Source organism: Gadus chalcogrammus, chromosome 14 (genome assembly GCF_026213295.1).
Source record: "Gadus chalcogrammus isolate NIFS_2021 chromosome 14, NIFS_Gcha_1.0, whole genome shotgun sequence".
NCBI lineage: Eukaryota > Metazoa > Chordata > Actinopteri > Gadiformes > Gadidae > Gadus > Gadus chalcogrammus.
Genome location: NC_079425.1, coordinates 603654 through 626665, shown reverse-complemented (window position 1 = coordinate 626665; position 23012 = coordinate 603654). Strand labels below are relative to the sequence as shown.

The 23012-nt window shown below is 48.7% G+C and overlaps 1 protein-coding gene across 1 annotated transcript; it reads left to right on the top strand.

The window, feature by feature from the left end:
* The first annotated feature begins 4775 nt into the window (after window positions 1–4775).
* hsd17b12b (hydroxysteroid (17-beta) dehydrogenase 12b) lies at window positions 4776–17249 on the top strand. The gene is made up of 11 exons (XM_056607619.1): window positions 4776–5203; window positions 6734–6780; window positions 7741–7816; window positions 7992–8099; window positions 8369–8433; window positions 9016–9060; window positions 9180–9214; window positions 9313–9394; window positions 10405–10470; window positions 12800–12949; window positions 16261–17249. The coding sequence occupies exons 1-11, from the start codon at window positions 4831–4833 to the stop codon at window positions 16366–16368; spliced, it is 1155 nt and encodes a 384-aa protein (XP_056463594.1). The 5' UTR covers window positions 4776–4830; the 3' UTR covers window positions 16369–17249.
* The last annotated feature ends 5763 nt before the right edge of the window (window positions 17250–23012 follow it).

Below are 23012 nucleotides of genomic sequence, written 5' to 3'. Positions count from 1 at the left end.
GAGGACAATGAGATGAGTTAAATAGAATGAAAAGGTTGAATGGGAGGAGAGAAAAAGAGAAACGATCTGGATTTTCATATGCAGATGTTTTTGGACAGCTGAAAATATGAGGATACAAGCTGGACTGTGTGTGTGAAGTGTGTGCGACTGGGGTGAATAACGTGGACTCAGAGGATCATTCAATTCATTCAAGGAAAAATTAAAACTGAGACCACATGGGAATGTTGGGAAAGGTAAGAAAAGGTACGACAATTCGGTCAGGAAATGTGTTAATATATATATATATATATATATATATATATATATATATATATATAAATAACAAACCCTAAGTCTGTGTGTGTTTGTAAGTGATTTAAGTTTGTACGTCTGTGTGTGTCTTTCTGCATAATTCTGTTTGTATTCCAATGTGCCTTATTGTGTGTGTGGTCTCAGCCTCACTAGGATCATCATGAACTGGTTTGTATTCCAGTGGAGAACAGGTGAGGGTCACCAAAGCATTTGATCTGAAAATATAAGGTTTTACTCTATAGGTGCCTGCTTCATTGTATTGTGTGTATATGTGTGTGTGTGTGTGTGTGTGTGTGTGTGTGTGTGTGTGTGTGTGTGTGTGTCTGCATGTGTGTGTATGAAACAAATCCCAATGACGACATATTGAATATCATATTAACTATTGGTTGTGTCGTTTTCAGGCGATGATATTTTTGATCCAATATATTATACAGCTACGTGTTTAGAACTTAATGGATTTTTTCACTTTTCTGTTTGAATGAAACTGCGAATTTGTAATTAAATGTTTCAAACACTCCTTCGTGTCCGCGTGTTTAGTTAATAAACAGACGCTTTGTGTGTGATTATAGGCTGAGAATCTGAGAGAGAATGTAGTGTTATGCTGCTGTCATTTGAATGTCTTTACACACACACACACACACGCACACGCGCGCACACACACACACACACACACACACACACACACACACACACACACACACACACACACACACACACACACACACACACACACACACACACACACACACACACACACACACACACACACATAGTTTTCTTTTAATCAGCTCATTGTGTTTTCCAAAGTTACATTGGTTCTGGAATCCAATGTAATGATAGATAGTTGGACACCATGAAGCGATGCTGAAGTGGTTTCCAGACCCATAGATAAACTGTTTCTTACACCATGCATATCATTCTGTTCTTTTGAGATCTTGAACTAACCGCTTAGCTTTGTGTTTACTGTGGCTGTGTTTCTATTTTTAGAGTGTCTTATATAACGGAGTCATGCTATGGACTCATGTGATCTCCTCACTGGCTCATGTCAGCGCGCTTCAGAAGCTGCCGTCATGTCCTTCTTGTTCTCACAATTAACCATTGAATTACTGTATATGATAGATCTCGGTTAAATCCCTAGTATTTTAAAACAACTCAAATGACGTTATTCTGTTCTTCGCATAAAACACCACATTAAACTTGAACATGTTATTTATCCACCAGTAAGGCCCATATGTTATGTTCTGCCTACAGCAGCTGTATCTGGTCGATGACACGATGGCAAAATACTAAGAAGTACATTAAACACTAAAAGAGAAACTAAAGAACGGGTGTTACTTGTTACTCGTTAAGAACTCATTGTTAGGGTAATGACTTTAGTGACTAAGACGTGAGCTTTCATCTGCCCTCTGCAGCTGTTTGAAACGTCAGAGAACCTGATGATTACAGTGTACTTGATGCTTGCTTTATGTTTATTTATGCATTGGTATTTATCGGGGACTGCCATACAGTGTATACATTGGCAAGACAACTGACCCATAAGCTTACATGAAATTTACTTTATTCTTTACTTCCTAGACTGTGGCATTTCAACCATTTTTAACTCTCAAAATCAATACATAAACTCACCGTGGTTCAAGGGCATAGCAATAAATCACACTAATCTAAATAATGAAGGCCTGAGAAACAAAAGGTTTCACTCATGTTGTGAGTACCTGGGTGAACCATTTTACAGAGAGATGAAGAGACAAACAGACATAGGTGTTTTTACAGGTTCAGTCGTGAGGATACGGTTTGAGTCAGAATTATCCTTATTTTCTATTCAAACTATTTATATTGTATAACATTATATATATTTTAAGTAACTGTGCATGCCATTTATTTGCCAAGTTATTTTTGTATTTTTCTATTTAAATATATGTTCATATAAATGCATATGTGTATATTTTGATAGATAATAATAAAACACAATGCAGAAGAATCGTGACCGTATCTGGATCTGCTCACCTTAAAGGTTTCGCTTTATATTTTGCCGAGGCAGTACTGTCCTCTTTTTATTTTTTGTTGCCGTTAGAGGGTGCCAGTTATTCATTTATTTAGAAAGTGATATATTTGAGAAATATCTATGGATATTATTTTTCCCTCATTTTCATAAATGTACATAGTCTCTCTCCCTCTCTCTCTCTTTCAACCACTCTCCCAACTGATTGAATGCATTGATTATGTAACTAAAGTACAGCCCCAAAGTCATTCATTCACTTGCTGTCACAGTTCTGTGAGAGAGACACACACTAGTGTGTGTGTGTGTGTGTGTGTGTGTGTGTGTGTGTGTGTGTGTGTGTGTGTGTGTGTGTGTGTGTGTGTGAGAGATAGAGAGAGAGAGAGAGAGAGAGAGAGAGAGAGAGAGAGAGAGGGACACGTGTGTGTGTGTGTGTGTGTGTGTGTGTGTGTGTGTGTGTATGTGTGTGTGTTTCACCCTTGCAGGAGTGTGTTCTTGTTGGTAGTGAGTGAGGGGGACATGGCTGCTCTGTCTGGCTGCTGTTTCACACTGAAGCGCTTGTTTCTCGACGCTTGAATATTCAGAGGTTCAAACGCTGTGATGGGTCTGAGACACGCACACATGATACGTTACTCAGTGTAACACCAAAGTATTTAGGAACTCAGAAGAGGGATCATCTTGCACATCTCTCCAAACAGTGAACGATTCCTGAGATAGCACATCGCTTGTCTCTGCTCCTCCAGATCATCCCAGCTGCGTGATAAACATCGTCCTCAGAAGTCCTCGGCTGAAGTACTCCACCGTTGTAAACACAGATTGTTTTATGGGAGTGAAGGGGACCCCCCCCCCATCACCTGGGAGGCCGAGCAACTCAGACCCCTCATCAACAACTGTCCAGAACAACCTCCACACACATTCACACACTGGGGAAATACTGTCCGAGAAGATATACACTCTCTCTCTCTATTTGTGTGTGTGTGTGTGTGTGTGTGTGTGTGTGTGTGTGTGTGTGTGTGTGTGTGTGTGTGTGTGTGTGTGTGTGTGTGTGTGTGTGTGTGTGTGTGTTTGCTCAGTTCAACAGCCACATGTAGTTTCCATAAGCTGATATGAGTGCCTTAAGTGATGTCACTTCCTGTGTGTGATGGATGACATCACTGTGCCCCAGATGGAGCGTTCTCCTCCGCTGCGCTTTACCGACGCAGCTCTGAACAGCGAGCAGCTTCTACTGCGTTGTGTAACTAAAACGCCCTCATGGTTAGTCTCAACCTGCTGCTCCTCCTCAAGGAGAGGAGGAGGAAGAACGATCTGCTTGACTTTCTTATTATCAGCCAGTTAGACAGTAGTTGTGAATAAATTAAATTAAGTAGTTTGGTGTACAGCATGTTAATACCATCCTGGCTCCGATGGCTGGGTTCTCCTCCCTGGGCCCCACAGGTTGCATCCTTCTGTTGGAACCTGTTTGGAACATGCTGGTGGTGATGGCAGCTCTGTAAGAGGCCGTCTCTTCCAGGAATAGACTGAGAGGCCATCTGGCCACTGAGATCTGTCACTCTAACGCTACCTGTCTGCGTGCAGAGGGCTGTGTGGCCGCTTCTATCGCCCTCAGTAAAGTGAGTCTGATGATGTAATGCAAAAAATGACAAACGTCCATGTGGGGGCGCTGTTGGCCTACATTTGTGAGCTCAACGGCTCAGACAACATCCCAACTTAACACAGACCTGCCTCACTGCACACAGACAGCCTCTCTGTTTCCGCACCCACTGTGTCCGCTGCTTATCTTCACAATTTTTTTCCTAGGGATTGTTTTGTGTTCCAGTAAAGCCTTCATCGGACGTATCCAGCCTCCCCCCCTCCTCCTCACCTTTGACCCTATTCCTCATCGTTGGTGTCTGAGGGCCTTTTGTAGATCTGAAGGTCAACCTGGTCATTATTTACTACCTTTGTGGTCTTGATCGTCATTGTGACTTTAATTTGACATTATGGCATGATGGATCAGAGTCCGTCTCCCTGTTCGAAGGCCAAGCCTGCGATGTTGACATGGCTAACAATTACAACATGTGAATCGGCCAAAGGGTCTACGCCAATATGGATCTACTGGTTGGAAGACTTCAGGCTAGGGTTGAAATCCAATGTATAAGAGGATATCAGATTGTTTTGTAATAAATAAATGAAGGCCTATGTTGTTATATTGTAATGTAAAATATATTTAGGTGGTTAGGAAAGCAGAAAGCCTCTATGTTTTGAAATAACTTTTGTATTGAGGCTACTTTTAGTACGTTGTGTACATTGTATCTAGTACATTGCCTCTAGACTCAACTTTAAATTATTTTTTATTATTTCTATTTTATTATTTTTAAAGCTTAATCGAGGAGCAGTGCGGAGGCGTTGAACAGCAAACAGAAGTAAAGACGCGAAATAATCCCCTTGCGGAAGCGCTGCTGAGCATCAGTAAGGCGATCACCTGTCTTCTGCCTCGACCAATAGAGGAGACCGGGGCTGTTTTCAACCAATCAGCATCGAGCAGCACCAAGTCCAACCCGGAAATGTCATTTCGAGCCTTCTCTATTGCATCGTCTCGTCGATCCTGTGCACTCGGAGCCGCTCCTCCGGTTAACTGGGTGATCTTTAGTCAACCCTCCGCTCCTCAGTCCGTGGTATTCAGTGAACTAATCGGTCCTCCGTCCGTGTTGTTTAGTGAACTCATCGTTCTTCAGTCTGCGTTGAGCAGCATGAGTTACATGCTGGCGGACGGTCTGGAGGCGCTGCGCGCTGCCGAGGCGCCCCTGCTCGTGCTCGGCGCGCTGACGGCCGCCTGGCTCGCGGTGCGCGCGGTGGCGTGTCTGCTGGCCGGACTGCGGGTCTGGGTCCTGGGGAACGGGCGGCTGGTGTCCCCGGGGAGCCTCGGGCAGTGGGCAGGTGAGGCGTGTCTGGGTGCTAGGGAACGGGCGGCTGGTGTCCCCGGGCGGTGGGCAGGTCGTTAACCGCCCTCCGTGGTGACGGTAGGGGAGGAGGCGGCTGGTCAGCGCTCTGACCCGTCGGTGGTCCGTCTGTCATCCAGATCAGGAGACACACGAACACACACAGGCCCACCGTAGAGTCTGCACTACGGTGGACTAGTAGTGGAGAGGCTGGTGGGGGAGAGGCTGGTGGGGGAGAGGCTGGTGGGGGAGAGGCTGGGGGGGAGAGGCTAGTGGGGGAGAGGCTAGTGGGGGAGAGGCTGGGGGGGAGAGGCTAGTGGGGGAGAGGCTGGGGGGGAGAGGCTAGTAGTGGAGAGGCTGGGGGGGAGAGGCTAGTGGGGGAGAGGCTAGTAGAGGACAGGTTAGTGGGGGAGAGGCTGGTGGGGGAGAGGCTAGTGGGGGAGAGGCTAGTGGGGGAGAGGCTGGGGGGGAGAGGCTAGTAGAGGAGAGGCCAGTGGGGGAGAGGCTGGGGGGGGAGAGGCTAGTAGAGGAGAGGTTGCTAGCTCAGGGACCACTAGCAGCTAGCAGCTAGCTGTGGAACCAGATAGATCTGAAGGCAGCTGGCACACCCCGGCCTTGAGTTACCGCGTTGACTCTGCAGCAAGAAGCCCTCAAGATTCACAATATGTGGTTCTACAGGTCCCACCTGCAGACTTCTACTTCTACAAGTCCAACTCGTAGAATCGCATTCTTATTTATATTACACCAACATTCTCCTCTCTAAATATCACACAATATTCACATTGGTTTGTCCTTTGAATGAGCTAGAGTGTAACATATTATATCTCACCTGTTTGCATAAGAACTATAAGACTTTTGGATGATATCAAGACATCATATTTTTTGGGGCAAGACCAAAACATTCTCTCTCTCTTGTTCGCTCCCTTGCTCTCCCTCTCCTGAGTGAATGGCTTGATTATGCAACTACGGTACAGCCACCAAGTCATTCATTCATTTGCTGTCACAACTGTGTGTGAGAGACACAAACGCACACAGGATTGTGTGAGAGAGAGACACACACACGGGATTGTGTGACACATACAAACGTGTGTGTGTGTGTGTGTGTCTCACCCTAGCAGGAGTGTGTTCTTGTTGGTAGTCCGTGAGTGAGGAGCCATGGCTGCTCTGTCTGGCTGCTGTTTCACACTGAAGCTCTTGTTTCTCTACGCTTGAATATTCAGCGGTTCCAACGCTGCAGTGGGTGTGAGACACGCACACATGATACGTTACTGAGTGTAACAACAAACTGATAGTAATGAGGAACACGGAGTAACACAAGCCTTGGATGCGCTTGCACATTTTCAAATAGTGATCACTGTGTTCCTTTCAGTACAACTCGTCCCCAACCCAGGAGGGTGTCCTCTTGTACCTTCTCTGATAAGAACACAGGGCTTAGTAGAGGGAAGGTCATCCCACTACCCGGGAGGATGGGCCCGGTGTTGAGGTTCCTCTGCCTCTCCACTCATCCTGTCTGGTTCTTGTGTTCTAGTGGTGACCGGAGCCACGGACGGGATCGGGAAGGCCTACGCAGAGGAGGTAAGGCTCCTGAGGGACGACTGAGGGTGACTGGGTGAGATCAGTGTGCTCATCCTCTCCTGGTGCCCCCTGTCTCACCCCTCACCTGTCTCTCCCCCTCTCCCCTCTCTCCTCCCCCCTCACCTGTCTCCCCCTCTTCCCCCTCTCCTCCCCCTTCACCTGTCTCTCCCCCTCCCGCCCCTCTCCTCCTCCCCCTCTCACCTGTCTCTTACCCCTCTCCTCCTCCCCCTCTCACCTGTCTCTCCCCCCTCTTTTCCTCCCCCCTCACCTGTCTCTCCCCCTCTGCCCCCTCTCCTCCCCCCTCACCTGTCTCTCCCCCCCTCACCTGTCTCCCCCCTCTCCTCCTCCCCCCTCACCTGTCTCTCCCCCTCTGCCCCCTCTCCTCCTGCCTCCGCACCTGTCTCTCCCTCTCTCCCCCCTCTCCTCCTCCCCCCTCACCTGTCTCTCCCCCTCTCCTCCCCCCTCACCTGTCTCTCCCCCCTCACCTGTCTCTCCCCCCTCACCTGTCTCTCCCCCCGCCCTCACCTGTCTCTCCCCCTCTCCCCCCGCACCTGTCCCTCCCTCTCTCCCCCCTCTCCTCCTCCCCCCTCACCTGTCCTCTCCCCCTCTCCCCCCGCACCTGTCTCCCCCTCTCTCCCCCCTCTCCTCCTCCCCCCTCACCTGTCTCTCCCCCTCTTCCCCCTCTCCTCCCCCCTCACCTGTCTCTCCCTCTCCTCCCCCCTCACCTGTCTCTCCCCCTCTTCCCCCTCTCCTCCCCCCTCACCTGTCTCCCCCTCTCCTCCCCCCTCACCTGTCTCTCCCCCCTCACCTGTCTCTCCCCCCCTCACCTGTCTCTCCCCCCTCACCTGTCTCTCCCCCCCTCACCTGTCTCTCCCCCCTCTCCTCCTCCCCCCTCACCTGTCTCTCCCCCCTCTCCTCCTCCCCTCTCACCTGTCTCTCCCCCCTCTCCTCCCCCCTCAGCTGGCCCGCAGAGGGTTCAACATCGTGCTGATCAGCCGATCCCAGGAGAAGCTGGACGACGTTTCCAAGGCCATAGGTGTGTGTGTGTGTGTGTGTGTGTGTGTGTGTGTGTGTGTGTGTGTGTGTGTGTGTGTGTGTGTGTGTGTGTGTGTGTGTGTGTGTGTGTGTGTGTGTGTGTGTGTGTGTGTGTGTGTGTGTACTTGAGTGTTGTACTTTATTAGTGTAAACATGTCTTCCTTCCTTCTCCTCAGAGAGTAAGTGTGAGGTGCAAACCAAAACCATCGCAGCTGACTTCAGTACCAGAGACATCTACCCCAAGATCGAAGAGGGACTGGCAGGCCTGGAGATAGGGGTACTGGGTGAGGCTTGACCTTTTTTTAAGTGTGTGTGTTTGTCTGTGTGTGTGATAAATAAAGAAACGCAGGATGTAAACTTTTATTTGTGATGCATCTGACCACATTCAGTCTGTAAGGTGATCATATCTAATTGGAGCTCTGCTGCCCTCCTAAGGCTGATGATAGTATTTCAGCCCACTGTGTATTCTGGTTTTATAGAAGTTTTGTGCAGCATTGAGTCCTGGAATACGACTGATTGAGGATTGTTGTGCACTCTGTTCTTCTGTCCTCAGTGAACAACGTGGGCGTCTCCTACGGGTACCCCGAGTTCTTCCTGAGCATCCCCAACCTGGACAGCGTACGTCTACACAGATAGCGCTCCGTGTTCAACGTCAGAATGGGCCCATGATGTGGATGACAAAAGCACATGCACAATCAACCGGAAATATAGTCGCTGTGCTTTAGAGTAGACTTTAATGTTTGAAGAAAATGCTGAGGCACACTTTTAGCAATGTAAAGGGCATGTTACCATGCAGGGAAGATATTTCATTCGTATTTAATAATATATATATATATATATATTATATATATATATATGCGCGCAACCTGCACTTTACACATTGTCAAAGTGTGCCTCAGCATTTCCTTCAAGGCACGGGTCAGCACTGTAAAGTTTAAGAGCTCTGCTTTGAAAGTGATCATTAAGACGTCCTGTTAATGTCTGCTGTAATCCCCTCCTCCCCTCCTCTCCTCCGGGGGGAGACTCGGTCTCCCCTCATCACGGTCTCCTTGGGACTCCATCGAGTTCTCTGTTTCTCGTTTTGGGTTTATTGAGCCCTGTTTACATTTGACTCCATCAGTAGAGCTGATGGATAACAGAGTAGCTCTGGTTGGGGTTGCTGTGGTTCAGCGTGTGCTCATTGTTCCTCTTCCTCTTCAGTTCATCAACACCCTGATCAACGTCAACATCACCTCCGTGTGCCAGGTACGCCCCCCCCCCCCCCCCCACACCCACAGTGACCAGAGATGCTCTTTGCCCGTCAGTCTCATGAGCCCTCGCCCCTAACCCCTCTTCCCCTCTTCCCTCCCTCACGGCGGCTCCAGATGACTAGCCTGGTCCTTCCCAGGATGGTCCAGAGGTATGTGTTTATTGTCTCCATCACGTGGCCAACGGGGCCGTGGGCTTAGAGGCCGCCCTTCCTGCAGTGGAACGTATCGTGTACCTCTGTGTCCTCAGGAAGAAGGGCGCCATCCTGAACATCTCCTCTGCCAGCGCCCTGGCCCCCATCCCGCTGCTCACCGTCTACTCTGCTAGCAAGGTGGGCGACCGGACGGAGGACGTCCAAACACATTTATAGATATATCTTATTGAATATTTTTTAATTATTATGCATTAACAAAGTACCAAACACCCGGAGGGAAGGAAAACATACTTCCACCAGGTACAAAGAATAAAGATAAATAATGCGTCGGTAATACTGTTCACAACAATAGTCGTGAAGCTTTCTGAATGGAATTGAAACGGCTGCATCAGGTGGTTCCCCCCCCCCCTCGTCGACCACCTTGACTAAGACATCTTCTGGGGAAACACTGATGACGCATGCGTCCTTTTGGCAGAGCTGCTAATTACCTCCCATGTCTTCTCTTCCTTCTGAAGTGTCTCTTGATTGGGAAGAGAAGGTACAAGTGTACTTGTAACTCCTCTAGTCCATAAAATCTCCTCTGAAATGAAGCACCCAACGTCAAACTGCGTGATCCAATGTTTTATTGCTGATATTAGTGCCTTAAGTGATGTCACTTCCTGTGTGTGATGGATGACATCAGCGTGGCCCAGATGGAGCGTGGAGGAGGGGGAGGAGGAGGAAAAGGAGGAGGAGGGGGAGGGGGAGGAGGAGGAGGAGGAGGAGGAGGAGGAGGAAAAGGAGGAGGAGGAGGGGGAGGAGGAAAAGGAGGGGGAGGCGGAGGAGGAGTAAAGGAGGAGGAGAGGGAGGAGGAGGCGGAGGAGGAGTAAAGGCTTCTCCTCATGGTGGAGGAGGAGGCGGAGGAGGAGTAAAGGCTTCTCCTCATGGTGGAGGAGGAGGCGGAGGAGGAGTAAAGGCTTCTCCTCATGGTGGAGGAGGAGGAGGAGGAGGAGGCGGAGGAGGAGTAAAGGAGGAGGAGTAAAGGCTTCTCCTCATGGTGGAGGAGGAGGAGGAGTAAAGGCTTCTCCTCATGGTGGTGGAGGAGGAGGAGGAGGAGGGGTAAATGGTTCCTCCTGTCTGTTTGGTGTGTGGCTGAGCGATGTTGAAGCTCCTTAACGTACGGTGTCTCCTATCTCCTGTCTCCTCAGGCCTTCGTGGATTTCTTCTCGCGGGGTTTGGAGGCCGAGTACAAGAGCCAGGGGATCATCATCCAGGTGAGTCCACGGTCCCCCCGGGGCGGTCTGGGGGGGGTCTGAGGAAGACCCCTGGACCCCCCCGGGCTGAGGAGGTTCAATGCCCTGCTTCACACCGTTAAGGCCGGCGCCCATCAGCTGGACTCTAGCTGACATTCTACTGATCAAGCTGTTAGTCAGTAGAAAGGTTGTGGTTTAGAGTCTCCTCCTTCAGAGTCTCCTTGGTTTGACCCCCCCTCACCTCAGTCAGTCACTAACCCTTAACGCTCTGACTCCTCCCCCTCAGAGCGTAACTGTCTGACTCCTCCCCCTCAGAGCCTTACTGACTGACTCCTCCCCCTCAGAGCCTTACTGTCTGACTCCTCCCCCTCAGAGCGTTACTGTCTGACTCCTCCCCCTCAGAGCCTTACTGACTGACTCCTCCCCCTCAGAGCCTTACTGTCTGACTCCTCCCCTCAGAGCCTTACTGACTGACTCCTCCCCTCAGAGCCTAAATGACTGACTCCTCCCCCTCAGAGCGTTACTGTCTGACTCCTCCCCCTCAGAGCGTTACTGTCTGACTCCTCCCCTCAGAGCGTTACTGTCTGACTCCTCCCCTCAGAGCGTAACTGACTGACTCCTCCCCCTCAGAGCGTAACTGTCTGACTCCTCCCCCTCAGAGCCTTACTGTCTGACTCCTCCCCCTCAGAGCGTTACTGTCTGACTCCTCCCCCTCAGAGCCTTACTGTCTGACTCCTCCCCCTCAGAGCCTTACTGTCTGACTCCTCCCCCTCAGAGCCTAACTGTCTGACTCCTCCCCCTCAGAGCGTAACTGTCTGACTCCTCCCCCTCAGAGACTTACTGACTGACTCCTCCCCCTCAGAGCCTTACTGTCTGACTCCTCCCCTCAGAGCCTTACTGACTGACTCCTCCCCTCAGAGCCTTAATGGCTGACTCCTCCCCTCAGAGCGTTACTGTCTGACTCCTCCCCTCAGAGCCCTACTGACTGACTCCTCCCCTCAGGGCCTTAATGACTGACTCCTCCCCCTCAGAGCGTAACTGACTGACTCCTCCCCCTCAGAGCGTAACTGACTGACTCCTCCCCCTCAGAGCGTTACTGTCTGACTCCTCCCCCTCAGAGCGTTACTGTCTGACTCCTCCCCTCAGAATCTTACTGTCTGAATCCTCCCCCTCAGAGCGTGACTGTCTGACTCCTCCCCCTCAGAGCGTGACTGTCTGACTCCTCCCCTCAGAGCGTTTCTGTCTGACTCCTCCCCCTCAGAGCCTTACTGTCTGACTCCTCCCCCTCAGAGCCTTACTGTCTGACTCCTCCCCCTCAGAGCCTTACTGTCTGACTCCTCCTCCTCAGAGCCTTACTGTCTGACTCCTCCCCCTCAGAGCGTTACTGTCTGACTCCTCCTCCTCAGAGCCTTACTGTCTGACTCCTCCCCCTCAGAGCGTTACTGTCTGACTCCTCCCCCTCAGAGCATTAATGTCTGACTCCTCCCCTCAGAGCCTTAATGGTTGACTCCTCCCCTCAGAGCGTTACTGTCTGACTCCTCCCCTCAGAGCCCTACTGACTGACTCCTCCCCTCAGGGCCTTAATGACTGACTCCTCCCCCTCAGAGCGTAACTGACTGACTCCTCCCCCTCAGAGCGTAACTGACTGACTCCTCCCCCTCAGAGCGTAACTGACTGACTCCTCCCCCTCAGAGCGTTACTGTCTGACTCCTCCCCCTCAGAGCGTTACTGTCTGACTCCTCCCCTCAGAATCTTACTGTCTGAATCCTCCCCCTCAGAGCGTGACTGTCTGACTCCTCCCCCTCAGAGCGTGACTGTCTGACTCCTCCCCTCAGAGCGTTTCTGTCTGACTCCTCCCCCTCAGAGCCTTACTGTCTGACTCCTCCCCCTCAGAGCCTTACTGTCTGACTCCTCCCCCTCAGAGCCTTACTGTCTGACTCCTCCTCAGAGCCTTACTGTCTGACTCCTCCCCCTCAGAGCGTTACTGTCTGACTCCTCCCCCTCAGAGCATTAATGTCTGACTCCTCCCCCTCAGAGCCTTACTGTCTGACTCCTCCCCTCAGAGCGTTACTGTCTGACTCCTCCCCCTCAGAGCCTTACTGTGTGACTCATCCCCTCAGAGTGTTACTGTCTGACTCCTCCCCTCAGAGCCTTACTGTCTGACTCCTCCCCCTCAGAGCGTAACTGTCTGACTCCTCCCCCTCAGAGCGTAACTGTCTGACTCCTCCCCCTCAGAGCGTTACTGTCTGACTCCTCCCCCTCAGAGCCTCACTGTCTGACTCCTCCCCCTCAGGGCCTTACTGTCTGACTCCTCCCCCTCAGGGCCTTACTGTCTGACTCCTCCCCTCAGAGCGTGCTGCCGTCCTTCGTGGCGACCAAGCTCAGTAAGATCCGCCGCGCCACGCTGGACAAGCCGACGCCCCAGCGCTACGTGGCGGCGGCGCTGGGAACGGTGGGGCTGCAGAGCCAGACCAGCGGCTACTTCCCCCACGCCGTCCTCGTGAGTCCTGCTTCTTATCAATACAGTGCTATAGAACTGTCCCTTATCAATACAGTGATATAGAACTCTCCCTTCTTATCAATACAGTGATATAGAACTCTCCCTTATCAATACAGTGACATAGAACTCTCCCTTATCAATACAGTGATATAGAACTCTCCCTTCTTATCAATAGTGATATAGACCTCTCCCTTATCAATACAGTGACATAGCACTCTCCCTTATCAATACAGTGATATAGAGCTCTCCCTTCTTATCAACAGTGATATAGAACACTCCCTTATCAATACAGTGATATAGAACTCTCCCTTATCAATACAGTGATATAGCACTCTCCCTTATCAATACAGTGACATAGAACTCTCCCTTATCAATACAGTGATATAGAACTCTCCCTTATCAATACAGTGATATAGAACTGTCCCTTATCAATACAGTGATATAGAACTCTCCCTTATCAATACAGTGATATAGAACTCTCCCTTCTTATCAATACAGTGATATAGAACTCTCCCTTCTTATCAATGCAGTGATATAGAACTCTCCCTCCCTTATCAATACAGTGATATAGAACTCTCCCTTATCAATACAGTGATATAGAACTCTCCCTTCTTATCAATACAGTGATATAGAACTCTCCCTTATCAATACATGGATATAGAACTCTCCCTTCTTATCAATACAGTGATATAGAACTCTCCCTTGTCAACAGTGATATAGAACTCTCCCTTCTTATCAATACAGTGATATAGAACTCTCCCTTATTATCAATACAGTGATATAGAACTCTCCCTTATCAATACAGTGATATAGAACTCTCCCTTTTCAATACAGTGATATAGAACTATCCCTTATCAATACAGTGATGTAGAACTCTCTCTTATCAATACAGTGATATAGAACTCTCCCTTATCAATACAGTGATGTAGAACTCTCCCTTATCAATACAGTGATATAGAGCTCTCCCTTCTTATCAATACAGTGATATAGAACTCTCCCTTCTTATCAATACAGTGATATAGAACTCTCCCTTATCAATACAGTGATATAGAACTCTCCCTTCTTATCAATACAGTGATATAGAACTCTCCCTTCTTATCAATACAGTGATATAGAACTCTCCCTTATCAATACAGTGATATAGAACTCTCCCTTATCAATACAGTGATATAGAACTCTCCCTTATCAATACAGTGATATAGAGCTCTCCCTTCTTATCAATACAGTGATATAGAACTCTCCCTTCTTATCAATACAGTGATATAGAACTCTCCCTTATCAATACAGTGATATAGAACCCTCCCTTATCAATACAGTGATATAGAACTCTCCCTCCCTTATCAATACAGTGATATAGAACCTTCCCTTATAAATACAGTGATATAGAACTCTCCCTTCTTATCAATAGTGATATAGAACTCTCCCTTATCAATACAGTGATATAGAACTCTCCCTTCTTATCAATACAGTGATATAGAACTCTCCCTTCTTATCAATACAGTGATATAGAACCTTCCCTTATCAATACAGTGATATAGAACTCTCCCTTATCAATACAGTGATATAGAACTCTCCCTTCTTATCAATACAGTGATATAGAACTCTCCCTTTATCAATACAATGATATAGACCTCTCCCTTATCAATACAGTGATATAGAACTCTCCCTTCTTATCAATACAGTGATATAGAACTCTCCCTTCTTATCAATACAGTGATATAGAACCCCCCCCTTATCAATACAGTGATATAGAACCCCCCCCTTATCAATACAGTGATATAGAACTCTCCCTTATCAAAATAGTGATATAGAACTCTCCCTTATCAATCCAGTGATATAGAACTCTCCCTTCTTATCAATACAGTGATATAGAACTCTCCCTTATCAATCCAGTGATATAGAACTCTCCCTTCTTATCAATACAGTGATACAGAACTCTCCCTTATCAATACATTGATATAGAGCTCTCCCTTCTTATCAATACATTGATATAGAGCTCTCCCTTCTTATCAATACAGTGATATAGAACTCTCCCTCCTTATCAATACAGTGATATAGAACTCTCCCTTCTTATCAATACAGTGATATAGAACTCTCCCTTATCAATACAGTGATATAGAACTCTCCCTTATCAATACAGTGATATAGAGCTCTCCCTTATCAATACAGTGATATAGAGCTCTCCCTTCTTATCAATACAGTGATATAGAACCCTCCCTTATCAATACAGTGATATAGAGCTCTCCCTTCTTATCAATACAGTGATATAGAACTCTCCCTTCTTATCAATACAGTGATATAGGACTCTCCCTTATCAATACAGTGATATAGAACTCTCCCTTCTTATCAATACAATAACGTTATCATCCCAATCTGCTCTGTCATGTTTTATCAATAAAGATAATCCTGAGTGTGTTTACAACGTCCCCCGTTTGGAGGTGACTGAGTGGCAACACCGCCATCTTTAAGTGAAGGCCCTTTAAATGAAGGCGCTTTAAGTGCCACCCTTTAAGTGAAGGCGCTTTAAATGAAGGCGCTTTAAGTGAAGGCGCTTTAAGTGCCACCCTTTAAGTGAAGGCGCTTTAAGTGCCACCCTTTAAGTGAAGGCGCTTTAAGTGCCACCCTTTAAGTGAATGCCCTTTAAGTGAATGCGCTTTAAGCGCCACCCTTTAAGTGAAGGCGCTTTAAGTGAAGGCGCTTTAAGCGCCACCCTTTAAGTGAAGGCGCTTTAAGTGCCACCCTTTAAGTGAAGGCGCTTTAAGTGCCACCCTTTAAGTGAAGGCGCTTTAAGTGCCACCCTTTAAGTGAAGGCGCTTTAAGTGCCACCCTTTAAGTGAAGGCGCTTTAAGTGCCACCCTTTAAGCGCCGCCCTTTAAGTGAAGGCGCTTTAAGCGCCGCCCTTTAAGTGAAGGCGCTTTAAGCGCCACCCTTAAGTGAAGGCGCTTTAAGTGCCACCCTTTAAGTGAAGGCGCTTTAAGTGCCACCCTTTAAGCGCCGCCCTTTAAGTGAAGGCGCTTTAAGCGCCGCTCTTAAAGTGAAGGCGCTTTAAGTGCCGCTCTTAAAGTGAAGGCGCTTTAAGTGCCACCCTTTAAGCGCCGCCCTTTAAGTGAAGGCGCTTTAAGCGCCGCCCTTTAAGTGAAGGCGCTTTAAGCGCCGCCCTTTAAGTGAAGGCGCTTTAAGCGCCACCCTTTAAGTGAAGGCGCTTTAAGTGAAGGCGCTTTAAGTGCCGCCCTTTAAGTGAAGGCGCTTTAAGCGCCACCCTTTAAGCGCTGCTCCAGGGAGCAGCAGCTGACTCCGCTCCTCCTCCCCAGGGCTGGCTCACCACGGTGCTCCTACCCGCCAAGCTGGTCACTTCCTACATGATGGGGATGCTGGTGTCCCAGCGCGCCCACTACCTTAAGAAGCAGAAGCAGGGCTAGAGCCACCAGGAGGAGGAGGGGAGGGACCAGGAGGAGGAGGAGGAACCAGGAGGAGGAGGGACCAGGAGGAGGAGGGGGAGGAGAGGAGGAGGAGGGACCAGGAGGAGGACCAGGAGGAGGAGAGGAGGAGGGACCAGGAGGGACCAGGAGGGACCAGGAGGAGGGACCAGGAGGAGGAGGGACCAGCAACCAACAGAGTGATATGACCAGGAGGGCATGCTTTCCTCTACGGCCCTCAGCCTGTGACCACGTGTATGGTGTCGTCCATTTTGTACTGGAACTACTTTATTAACTAGTTTCGGCCCCTGCTCTAAATCGGATGATGGAGCATCTTTATGAAATAAAACCAAATTGTTCGAGTTAAAGCGTTCCTGAATCAGGGAATAACAAGTTTAAAACGACCAGGCGGAGGCCAATACAAATATATTTTTCATTGGCTACTATTTTATTCATTCCACTTTCTCCTAGTTTTATCCAAGGTTCACAACCGTCCAGTGAGTTGTGACCACTGGATATTAAAATAAAACGGACTGCCTTTTACCACGTATGGACTTCAGAATGGATTGACGTGATACTGCCAGGTATTAAGTGTGACACGATGCCCCATGTTGAATACTCTTCAATAGTCTGAATGTCACTGTGTGCTATCCTATACAACAGAATTATTAATCCAACCCAAATCAATTTGGGGGTTAGGGTAACTTATGTTTTTGATATTGTCAAATTGTTTGAGGTATTAATGTGCTCTTTATTTGAAAAACGTAACATCTTTTGATCATATAGGTTTGGAGTGTTATCACATTTAGCCTTACTGTAAGGACTTATCTCTAGAATATAACTCATTAATAAATCCTCATTTTGAATATATATATGTATATCTGGCCTCTCATTCTTGACACAAGCCCTCTCTTTACACCGGCTCATTTGCATGCTACGCTAAAACAACAGTCAGCTACTTACAGGCTTGGTCGCTTCTGGTATGTTGACTCCAAGTTACCAACTGAACTATGAAGTTCTTTCTATATTCTACCTATTAAATACAACTGAGTGACCAAGCAGACCTCCTGTTATCAGGGATCCTCTCAAAGAAGGGGATTGGGAAAAAATAGAGGAGAGATTTCTGAGGAATGATCAGCATGTTAATACCATCCCGGCTCCGATGGCTGGGTTCTCCTCCCTGGGCCCCACAGGTTGCGTCCTTCTGTTGGAACCTGTTTGGAACATGCTGGTGGTGATGGCAGCTCTGTAAGAGGCCGTCTCTTCCAGGAATAGACTGAGAGGCCATCTGGCCACTGAGATCTGTCACTCTAACGCTACCTGTCTGCGTGCAGAGGGCTGTGTGGCCGCTTCTATCGCCCTCAGTACAGTGAGTCAAGACTGTACCCCACGTCTGAACCTGGTGGAGGTAAGACTCTGTACCCCACGTCTGAACCTGGTGGAGGTAAGACTCTGTACCCCACGTCTGAACCTGGTGGAGGTAAGACTCTGTACCCCACGTCTGAACATGGTGGAGGTAAGACTCTGTACCCCACGTCTGAACCTGGTGGAGGTATGACTCTGTACCCCACGTCTGAACCTGGTGGAGGTAAGACTCTGTACCCCACGTCTGAACCTGGTGGAGGTATGACTCTGTACCCAACGTCTGAACCTGGTGGAGGTAAGACTCTGTACCCCACGTCTGAATCTGGTGGAGGTAAGACTGTACCCCACGTCTGAATCTGGTGGAGGTAAGAGTGTACCCCACGTCTGAACCTGGTGGAGGTAAGACTCTGTACCCCACGTCTGAACCTGGTGGAGGTAAGACTCTGTACCCCACGTCTGAACCTGGTGGAGGTAAGACTCTGTACCCCACGTCTGAACCTGGTGGAGGTAAGACTCTGTACCCCACGTCTGAACCTGGTGGAGGTAAGACTCTGTACCCCACGTCTGAATCTGGTGGAGGTAAGACTCATACCTCTGCTGTGTCCTCGTTTCATTTGGACTACTTACAATTCAAATAAAATAATAATCCTACTCCAGTTCCCATGCCAACGCCTCCTGGATGATTCCGGTGCGGAAGCTTCCGGATGGCTGTCGTCGCCGGAGTGGGGCGGGGGGGGGGGGGATACAGAACCGGGGGCGCAGTGTGGTATAAATACGGGTGATGTGGAGTCTGCAGCGCTCAGTGACACCATCACTGCTCCTGAGCAGAAGAGCCGGCTCAGTTGAAGACACCAAACGCGGTCGGTCCGTCACCGGACCGCACTCTCAGGAACCACGGAAGGATTCACTTCAGGAACCTTCAAGTTCTTATGACTTCTTCCTCCTGAAATGATAGTTCTAGCTAATCAGGCAAACGGTGGATCAGCCTTTAATCTTCTTCTTTACGTCTCTTCAACAAGTCCATCTGCTCTCACATCAACGGACCGATCCACTCCTCCTGACGGTCGCGGCTCCACGCTGCAGACCCTGAAGCTCTGATCCTCCTCCTCCTCTTCCTCCTCCCCTCTGATCCTCCTCCTCCCCCTCCTCTTCCTCCTTCCTCCTCCCTCTCCTCCCCCTCCCCCTCCTCTTCCTCCTCCCTCTCCTCCTCCTCCCCTCTGATCCTCCTCCTCCTCCCCTCTGATCCTCCTCCACCTCCCCCTCTTCCTCCTCCCTCTCCTCCCCCTCCCCCTCCTCTTCCTCCTCCCTCTCCTCCTCCTCCCTCTCCTCCTCCTCCCCTCTGATCCTCCTCCACCACCCCCTCTTCCTCCTCCCTCTCCTCCCCCTCCCCCTCCTCTTCCTCCTCCCTCTCCTCCTCCTCCCTCTCCTCCTCCTCCCCTCTGATCCTCCTCCTCCTCCCCTCTGATCCTCCTCCACCACCCCCTCTTCCTCCTCCCTCTCCTCCCCCTCCCCCTCCTCTTCCTCCTCCCTCTCCTCCCCCTCCCCTTCTTCTTCCTCCTCCTCCTCCTCCTCCTCCTCCTCCTCCTCCTCCTCCTCCTCCTCCTCACAGTGACTGGGAGACTTGGATCAGATGGAGACCCCTGGATCACTGATCTCAGTGGGGGGGGGCCCTGATGTACCGACAGGAAATGCTTCAGCAGACTTCCTTTATAATGTTTTACACAAACATGAATCGTTGTTTTCCTCCTCAGATTGAAGGAGGCTGCTTCATTCTGTTGGTTCTAGTGTCGTGTCGTTGGTTCTTAAGATGACCCAACCTGTAGCGGTGAATTAAACAACGTCTATGAATGCATATGATGGTCTGAATGGCTCTGCTCCCAGCGGGGTCTGATGTCCTACTCTGAGCTGAGAGACGGTCCGTCTGGTTCTCAGCAGACGACTGGAGGGATGTGGGCTTGACAAACGTCCATGTGGGGGCGCTGTCGTCCCAGACAACAGCCCAGCTGAACACGGACCTGCCTCAGTGCACACCGACAGCCTCTCTGTGCACGCCCCCACCGTGTGTCTGCTGCTTATCTTCACAAGCATGAAGTCATTTTTCTAGAGATAGTTTTTGAAGTCAGAAGTCTGCCTCCCTCTGCTCCAGTAAAGCCTTCATCAGACGTCTCCGTCACCTCCCCCTCCTCCTCATCTTAAGGCTGCACAATAATCATCTGACCCGATTCCTCATCGCTGGTGTCTGAGGACGTGTGTGTCTGCGTGTGTGTGTGTGTGTATATATATATATATATATATATATATATATATAGCAGGGGTCAACCTGTTTACTAAACACCACCGTTGTGGTCGTGGTCGCGGCCGTAGCTCTGAGGTCACGGGATAAAATTACAACTAAATACAACTGTCTGACAGATGAGTGGTGCTTAATCCATTTGAGACGTGTCCCTTTGTGTGCGTACGAGGGTGAAGGCCATATGGTTGGAGCCCATATGGATTTGAATACGGTTACTACACGTTGGATGACTTCAGGCCAGTGTGGGGAATCTGATGGTTTGTAATAAATAAGTTATTGGCATATTGCAAAATTATAATGTGCATATATTAAGGTGGTTAGGACAGCAGAAAGCCTATGTTTTGAAATTCTGTTGACTGTAAACTAGTTCCCTGCCTCTGAATGACCATGTGTGTAGCACATGGTGTCAAGCAGCCGATGCAAAGGTCAATCGCTTATTTCACGATTTGCAATTTATTCAACTAAAAGCATTTTGGTCTTTATGCTGTTTCAGAGCCAAGGGACTCTGCAGTCGCTGGCACCTTGGTGACATTAACCTCAGATAAAAAACAGTTCATAAAAGGTAGATGGCATCGGCCCCCCCACACGCACGCACACACACACACACACATACCCCCTTAAGTTGCTGAAAGTAGCTTTATGAATAAACCTTATGCATCTGAAATCCTGTTTAAAGTTTGACAGGCGAAATATACACTACAGATTCTAATTGAACTGCAAACTACTCATTTAACAGTAAGATAATCGAACCATGACAAAGGTTTAGAATCAGGATACCACGATGCAACCGAATGAGGAAGGTTCCTCACCGCTAGGAAGGTTCCTCACCGCTAGGACGGTTCCTCACCGCTAGGACGGTTCCTCACCGTCAGGAAGGTTCCTCACTGCTAGGACGGTTCCTCACCGTCAGGAAGGTTCCTCACCGTCAGGAAGGTTCCTCACCGCTAGGAAGGTTTGTAACGGTGAGGAACCTTCCTAAGAGTTAGGAACCTTCATAACGGTGAGGAACCTTCCTAAGTGTTAGGAACCTTCATAACGGTGAGGAACCTTCCTAAGTGTTAGGAACCTTCATAACGGTGAGGAACCTACCTAAGAGTTAGGAACCTTCATAACGGTGAGGAACCTTCCTAAGTGTTAGGAACCTTCATAACGGTGAGGAACCTTCCTAAGTGTTAGGAAGGTTCCTAACACTTAGTAAGGTTCCTAGATGCAAGTTCGCATCTAGACTCAACTTTGAAAATGTTTTTAAGTCAATTTAAAAAGTATCTAATATGGTCTCCAACTCCCTTGGGGGTCCCACGGCCCCCCGCAGAGAGGAGGACGTCTCCTCCTCTCCTCTCCTCCTCTCCTCCTCCCCTCCTCTCCTCCTCTTCTCCTCTCCTCCTCTTCTCCTCTCCTCCCATTCCAGAACCAGACTGATGGAATCGCTCTTGCTTTATTGATTCAGATTCCAAATCATGTTTCTTCTTTTCCAATCGTCTTGACCACAATAATCCAAACTATGAGGCCTTAACATAGAAATAAACAATTTACAAAGTCCCCAAATTAGTTTCTTTGATTTCCCAGTGAAGAGGCGAACACACAGCTGTAGAGGACTCAGTTTATTTTTAGAATAGATTTCAGAACTGATGTGATGGAATTGATAAGCGTCTCTTTGGAGTCAAATCACCATCACTGCTTCATCAGCAGGTCCAAGCGGCCGGGGCTGGTTTGGGCTGTTGGCTCACACCCCCCCCCCCCTGATATATCCTAATCAGGCCCTACAGCTTCAGGTTGTTGTTCCTGGAGGTCGGCCGGCTGTAGAACAGAGTCGGACAGAGAGAACGGAGGCGCAGAGGGAACTAAGGAGCACCAACGAGCAGAATGTCCGATCCCCAATCACCCTAAGGGCGTGCTCACTGAGCACCCCCACACACATCAGAGGACCCGCCCTTCCTCTCTGTGCTGGAGATCTCTGCCTTAACCCTGGTGTGTAAGTTCCCCTCATTCAGGTGTGGCACACTATTAAGAGGTTATTCGTATAATTTATCACTCATAATTCTGAGGCTCAGCCATATTGGCAGGAACATTCAGGAATAAATTGAGGTTGAAGACGGACGTGTGATGTAGTGTGGGCCCCAACCTTCAGCTGGCCCTTCCTGCCGGCACAAGGACAGCGTCGGAGCAGATCCACCGTTAAGGTTGACCCAGCCGAGTCAATAATGGAGCTTCTCTCTGGGACTCGTCCGCCTCAAAGCAATGAGCCATTCTTCCTCTGGGGCAGAGAGGCAGCTCTCTGAACGCCCATAAGACAAGTCTCTGGTTCACAGAGCACAACACTTCATTTCATAACAAACAAAAATAATTTCCATTGTTTCAAATATATATTAACTTGAAATTCTGAAAATATTTTTAGTGCCTCTTTCTTTCTTCTTATTTATTTTGCCAATTGGGTTCCTTTAAGAACATTATATTTAGTGAACCATACAGTTTAACCCAGTTTTAGTTTTTCCTTTTTTATTTTTTGCATACCATGGCCAAAAGCAACACAAAAAAAAAAATATGTTGCAGGATTACAATTTTGCCAGAAAACATTTTCATTGGCTATGTTCCTTTTCATTTAATTATTTGATCATTTTCTAATGCAGAATTTTCCTACACTTAAATTCACATAAACAAACAAAGGACCTACAGTAAACATTTAAGAGGCAGTACGATTGACATTTCAGTAATGGAGCCATAACCCTCAACAGAACGGAGGCTGAGCTGGGTGTGACTGTACTCTTGATTGTGTAACGTCATGCTGTTGAGCATCATGCATGTTCAGCTGCTGGTCCTTCATTGAATCACAGCTCTTATGTGTTACACTTGGCAAGTAGCTACACCCCCGTTTACATCTCCTTCTCATCACATACATTATGGTATGTTCATGGTCTGGGCATCAATACTCAGGAGGTGTGTATCGTCTGGATCGACCTTTACGTGGTGAATCCTGCCGACCTATGCTACG